This window comes from Salpingoeca rosetta (genome assembly GCF_000188695.1).
Source record: "Salpingoeca rosetta unplaced genomic scaffold supercont1.32, whole genome shotgun sequence".
Classification (NCBI taxonomy): domain Eukaryota; class Choanoflagellata; order Craspedida; family Salpingoecidae; genus Salpingoeca; species Salpingoeca rosetta.
The window spans coordinates 772,222-778,701 of NW_004754902.1; the positions used below are offsets into that span (position 1 = coordinate 772,222).

General features: G+C 55.1%; 1 protein-coding gene across 1 annotated transcript in view; it reads left to right on the plus strand.

The window, feature by feature from the left end:
* The window catches only part of PTSG_10121 (uncharacterized protein), a gene marked incomplete at both ends in the record, with an annotated part of 6,916 nt that extends 2,875 nt beyond the window's left edge, over positions 1 to 4,041 (plus strand). The window contains 10 exons of the mRNA XM_004988978.1: positions 31 to 80; positions 907 to 989; positions 1,350 to 1,437; positions 1,717 to 1,809; positions 2,020 to 2,104; positions 2,402 to 2,481; positions 2,999 to 3,116; positions 3,308 to 3,368; positions 3,614 to 3,728; positions 4,007 to 4,041. Of these exons, the coding sequence (XP_004989035.1) occupies positions 31 to 80; positions 907 to 989; positions 1,350 to 1,437; positions 1,717 to 1,809; positions 2,020 to 2,104; positions 2,402 to 2,481; positions 2,999 to 3,116; positions 3,308 to 3,368; positions 3,614 to 3,728; positions 4,007 to 4,041 (808 nt within the window). The remainder of the gene's footprint in view (positions 1 to 30; positions 81 to 906; positions 990 to 1,349; positions 1,438 to 1,716; positions 1,810 to 2,019; positions 2,105 to 2,401; positions 2,482 to 2,998; positions 3,117 to 3,307; positions 3,369 to 3,613; positions 3,729 to 4,006) is intronic.
* Between the last annotated feature and the right edge of the window lie 2,439 nt (positions 4,042 to 6,480).

The following is a 6,480-nucleotide window of genomic DNA, read 5'->3' on the forward strand; positions in this document are numbered from 1 at the left end:
TGTCATGACTGTGCTATTTGCTGCTGTCAGCGCTGGAGTCTGCCAGGATCAACCTGTTCAGCGGCGACAACGCCTGGCAGGTGTGTGTGTGTATGTGTCTGTCTGTGTGTCTGTGTCGACGTGCGTGGTCTCTTCTCCACCCACCCACACGCCATCATCACCACCTCCTCATTTTCTTGTGTGTTTGCTCACATCCTTCCATTCCTACTCTCAACACCAGCAGCACCACCCATCCATGCTTGCTTGTTGCTCTTTCCTCCTACTGCTGCTGTCACCACACATAGGGCCCTTGAGCCAGCAGCTGTCATCCCTTCCCTCCACCAACCACCACTGCTGTGGTGGGATGAACAGATGGGCGTCACCACTGCTGTTGTGGGATGAACAGACGGGCGCTGCCATCCGATGACCATCCAGCCACGCTTGTGCGGCTGTGGAAGCAGCAGCACCAACACACACCGCACCACAAACAAGCAAGCGATGAACAACGTGAGTGCATCACTGCATGTGTGCGTGTGTATGCTGCGCACAGCACCAGTGTGCGGGTTTGTGGTCGTTGTCTCTGCTGCCCCTGTCTCCCCTTGTTGTCCCACATCAATGTACATGCATGTGTGTGGTGCGGCTGCCTGTTTTGCCTTGCTTGATGCGCTGTCTCATTCGTCGTTCTCACACACAACTGCTTGCACACATGCGCATTCTCCACCTTGCAGCAGCTGCTTATATTCCCCTTTCTTTCTCGCCCTCCCTGACGGCCATCACAACAACAACAGCAGCAGCAGCCAACACACCCTCCACCGCCGATGCAGCAGCAGCAGAGAATGCACCACCACACCACTTGCAGCTGAACACATTCCCCAGCCAACCAACCAACCAACCACCAATCAACCAACCCATCGCCCGCTGCTGCAGGCGGGAGCTGGCTGTTTGCAGCTGGGAACAGGTGGCGATAGCACAAGTTGCACTTTCGGCGGGAAGCAGCAGCAGCAGCAGAGGTGAGGGCGAGAAGAAGAGGGAAAACAGAGAGGAGATGTGTGTTGGCTGGATGGATGGATGGATGGGGTGGGGTGGGGTGGGGGATGCTGGGTGAGTGTGGTGTGGTGCGGTGTGGCTGGTGACAGGGGATGATGGTGGTGGTGTGAGGAAGAGGGATGGATGGATGGATGGGGTGCAGCATGTCTTGTTCCTTCCCTTTTGTTTTCTGTTTTCTCCCTCTTCCCTTTCTTCTCCTTCACACACCTGCATGCACAACAGCAGCAGTGGCAGCAGCAGTGTGACTGCGCACATATCCTTGCTCCCTTGCTCCCTTCCCACTCACTCACCATGCTGATGCTCGCACACAACCACACTTACAGGCGATGTGCACGCACAAGCAGGATGAGGGAACGGTCGAGGATACTTGCCACGCGTGCCAGCTGCACTCGCCTCACACATGGTATGTGGGTGATGATGAGTGGTTGTTGGTTGTGTGATGGGGCTGTGATGGTGATGGGGTGCGATGAAATGAACAAGGAAGAGGGTTGATGGGGGATGATGATCACACACACACACATACGCGCACGTGGTGCGTGTGATGTCAATCACTCTTTCTGCTGTGCTGACATAATGGCTTGCTCTGCGTGTTCTGTTCCCATCCACGTTCCCTGCAACCACACATGCACACACGCACACACGCATGCACAGGTGGTGAGGTACCAGCACACATCACGATGTTGATGGAAGCGGGCTCGAATGCCGGCTGCTGGTGCTGCTGCAACTCCCCTGATTCGGCTGTCGCTGCTGTGCTCATGCAGTGTTCCCATATGCGTGAGCAAGGTGAGCCCATCATGGATGCTTTGGTTGGCACATGGTGCATGTGTTGGTGTTGTTGCTGCTGTGGGTATGCTTCTTGTTGCTGCTGCTGTGTCTCGTGCACCAATGTAGCTGTGCAGCTCACATGCCATGCGTGTATGCTTGTGGCTGCAGGGGGTGACTGTCTGAGGATCGTTGGAGGATGATGGGCGGGTACACATGATAGATTGTGAGGAGCAGCTGTGGACACACACGTACATGGTCATGGTGGGCACATTCAACCACAGCGACGCAGTCATGTGCAGGTGTGTGTGTGTGTGTGTGCGGTGATGGTGGGGCGAACAGGAGGAAAGCAAAAGAGAGGGGGCAGCAGGAAGGTGAACACGCTTGCTGTGCTCACATGCCATGCCTGTGTGCTGTGTGTGATGATGTCGTTGTGTCTTGTCGTTGTATGTGTTGGTTGCATGGGCACCAGGGCCACATCAGAGGAGGGGAAAGAAGCCGCCATGAACGACCCATCAACATCAACCTTCCCCATTTCTTTCTCCTTTTTCTCTCTTCCACCGCAACTCCGCTGTCACCGCCATCACCGTCACCATCGCCATCGACTGCACAGCCGCCATCACACTCCGGCCGACACCAGCTCCAATCTGGCGTGAGGCAGACATTGCACATGTCACTCGCTCTCATGATGAGGTGAGCATATGTGTGTGTGTGTGTGTTGTGGTAGTGAGTGGGGACAAGATGTGTGCGTGCGGATGTGTGTCAGTGCGCGTGGTTGGATGGGGATGGCGTGTGGTTAATGGTGCTTCGCTGTCAACCTCACCCCCCCTGCATTCTCTCCCATCTTGTGTCTGTGCACACACACGCTTCACAGCGTTGAGGAGGCACATGAAGCGGTGGAACCAACGAGGATGACAATGACGAGTGATGAAGGTGAGAGGCCGACTGAGATGTGTGTGTGTGCGTGTGTGTGTGTGTGTTGGTTGACACGCTGTGTTCCTTTCTTCGCTTCCCTCTTTCCTTGTCTGTTCTGTCCACTCATGTGTCTCTTCTTCTTCTTCTCCCCTTTTTTGCGCTTGATTTTGATACAGGGCCATGTATCTCGTCTCCATCCAACCGACCAACCAAGCAGCCGAGTGAGCGAGCAAAGGACACGGCGTGGCAAGGGGCCGTTTGTTTTCACCGTTTCCACCATCAGCAACAACAATAGCAACAGCTGATGTCTGGCTGCATTGTGGATGAACTGGCCATCTGTCTATCGTCCATCCCCGCCTCGTTGTCGTCGTCATTGGTCACCAACAGCAGCGGCTGCTGCCGTGGATGTGGAGGTGAGATGAATGGCGGTGGTGGTGGTGGTGATCTGGGTGGTGTGTGATGTGTTGGGTGTGAACATCAGCATGTACATGTGTGTGATTGTGAAGTGCTGGTTGGATGTCGTTGGGTCTGTTGGTGCTGGCAATGGGTGTGGCTGTCGTTGACAGCCTGATTCTGAGACAACTCTTTCTTCACACGCACACAGGATGTGATGTGCGTCGATGTGCCGTTGCCTCGCATGACGACGCTGCTAGTGGTGGTGAGTGGTTTGTGGTGGATGTACACGGCGCACGCACACGCATGTGCAGATGTGATGCTTGTGGTAGTGGTGGTGGGGGTGTCTGTGTGGGGATGTGAAATGTGCGTGCACCGGTGGTGATGTGGGTGATGTGAATGTGACAAAGGAGGTGGATGTGGTTTGTTTCTGTCATGCTGGCTCACTGCGTGGTGTTGTTGTTGCTGATTTGGTTCTTTGTGCTTGCGCATGTGTACATGTGTGTGATTTGCACAGCACGGTGGCCGTTCTCTTCCCAAGTCCTCATGACACGAGCAGGGCGATACACGCACACACGAATGTGCCAGAAAAGAAGGCGCAAGGTGAGACGTTGGCGCTGTGTGTGTGTGCGGTGATGGGGTGGTAGTACTCATTCGCACGCACGTACACACACGCATATACACATGCATGCCAACACATCAGAGCAGTCATTGGCTGTGGGGTGGTTGCACTGACGTGTGTCTCACATGAATCCATCACACAACTCAAATGTGCGTGTGTGTGTGTGTGTGGCTGCAGGCGGACGTTGTGCGGGTTTCCCCAGCCGATTTCCCTTCTTCCTTTTCCCAACTAATCGTCTTTGCTCTGTGTCATCATCATCATCATCAGCCTTTCCCTTGTGATGTGCAGCTGTTGAGGCGTGATCGAGACAGCCGCCAACACAGGTATTGCAGGAGTGTTGGATGTGGTGGATGTGGTGTGCCTGCTTGCTTGCTTGCTTGCTTGCTTGCTTGCTGAGTGCTTGTGTCGTTGGTCTTGTGTGCATCTGGTTCACCCGCCCACATCATGCTGCATATGTCCATGCGTGGCCCCTTGTGTCCCTCCTTTCCTGTCCTCACCACCACCGGTTGCTGTTGTTCGTCTCTGGTTGGTTTCTCCTTGCCTCACAGGCACGCAGGGCAGGCAGGCATGCAAGCTTGTGCTGCTGGTGGCTGCTGCTGTGATGATGGCCGTGCGTGTGCCTGTGCGCTGTGCACGGTGTTTGGGGCTGCACCGATGAAGACAAGGAAGGACACGGCCCGCGCCCACCACTCTTCCCCCTTCATCTCCTCTTTCTGCTCCATCAGCAATGACGATGGTGGCCGTGGCATGTGATTGCGGTTCCCTTGTTTGGGCTTTGCTGTGGCACATTGGCTGGCTGGCTGGCTGGCTGCATCAAGCACAGGTGAGGATGATCGTTGGCGGTTGGTTGGTTGGTGGTAGGCTGTGTTGTGTGGAGTGATGGGAAGCAGGAGAAGCAGGGAAGTGACACGGTGATGGTGGTGATTGGGCGGCGTGGGAGTGCAGAGCGAAAGGAGGGAGAGGGAGGGGAAGTGATGGAGGGCGCTGATGTTGGTTGGGGGATGGGGTGCGTGTACACATGCACGTGATATCGTGTAGTGGTAATATCACATGACAATGACACACATATCAGTGGCTCATTCCTTTTGCTTGCACCTGTGTGTGATTGTGATTGTGATGATGACTGCAGCAGGCAACACACGGCAGTGATGCTGGATTGGATTTGGTGTTGACTGGCCATCGTGTCGTGTCGCCCATTTCTCTCCCTCCCCTTGCTCATCTCAAGTGGGAACACACACGGCCATGTGTGCGTATGCGTGTGCATGTGTGTGCATCGCCATCAACCACGCTGACAGCAACACGATGCACGAGGTGAGGGCACGCAATGCTGTGTGTGTTTGGTGGAAGGGGGTTGAGGGGAAGTTGAGAGGAAGGCGTTCATGACGGCCACCACCACCACCATGGCTGTGCACCTGGTCATGTGACCGTGCATTTGGGGGATGGAGATGAGAGAGAGATGTTGTCGTTGTGGTGGTTGTGATGGTTGTGTTTTGCATTGCTGTGTATGCGTGTGCATGGTGCACCGTCTCACTCTGCAATGCCATGTGTGACTGTGTGTGTGTGTGTGTGTGTGACTGCAGATGTGCGTGCGCGTGTGCGCATATGTCAGGCAGATGCGTTGATCGACGACGAGGTGTGTGTGTGTGATTGTGGTTGACCTTTGTGTCCTTGTGCCATCACACACAACACCAACCACATCATCATCGTCCCACGCCATGTGTTGTTGTCGTCCATTCACGCATGGCATGCTCACATCCACCGCCCTTCCCTTGCTTCTTCTCCTTCCTCTCTGCTACTGCCGCCCCTTCCACCGTTTCCCACCACCCCCTTTTCACCCACACACAGAGAGGAACCCATCCACATCCAACACCCATGCCCACGCATCCAGGCATGCCACGCCATGGCGAGCTGTGCCACCTCAACCAACCCAACTCAACCCAGGCCAAGGAAAGGATGGAGGGAAAGCACGGACACAAGACGTGGGGCTCCCAACAGATGTGTGTGCGTGTGTTGATGGACGGTGTTCTCCTTTCCCTCCTCCGTCGCCTCGCCTCTTTGCTTCCATGGCGATCTGGCTGGGTGGCTGTTGCCCCCTCGCCCTTGTTTGTTTTCTCTTCCAGCCTTTTGTGGCTGTTGGTTGTCTATTGTGACTGTGAGGAGGAGAGGGGAGGGGTAGGAGGAAGTGAAGAAGAGAGAAGAGAAGAGGAGGAGAGGGGATGCATGCTGTCCACAGCTGTGTGTGTGCGTGTGTGTTTGTTTGCTTCTTCTTTTCCATCCCCTTTCTTCTCCCCTTTCTTCTCCCCTTCTCTCCTCAGCCTGCAAGGCCTGTGAGCATGCGTTGCATTCACACACAGTGCTGTTCCCCCTCCTTCTTCTTCTGCTTCTTCTTCTTCTTGTCTCATTGAAACCAACCAAGCAACCAACCAAGCCAAGCAAGCAAGTCCGCCCTTCAACAAGCAAAAGCAAAAGCAAACAGCGGTTGCAGCACAAACGCAGCAGTGGGCGATTATTTGTGGCATCTTCCACAAATCGCCCAAACACGAACCAACAAGACCAACACACACACACAAACAAGCAACAAGCAGCAGGCGAAACGCGTGTGTGTGTGTGTTTGAGCGGGAGGTGGTAGGTTGCGTTGTTCGTGTGCGTGGCTGGCGCAGGGTTGGTGGAGAGGAGGGAGAGGGTGCGCGTTGTGACGGGCACTCACTGGCGGTCCTGTTGTGGGTGGTTTCGTTCGGTTCCGTGGACTGTGTGGGGTGTGG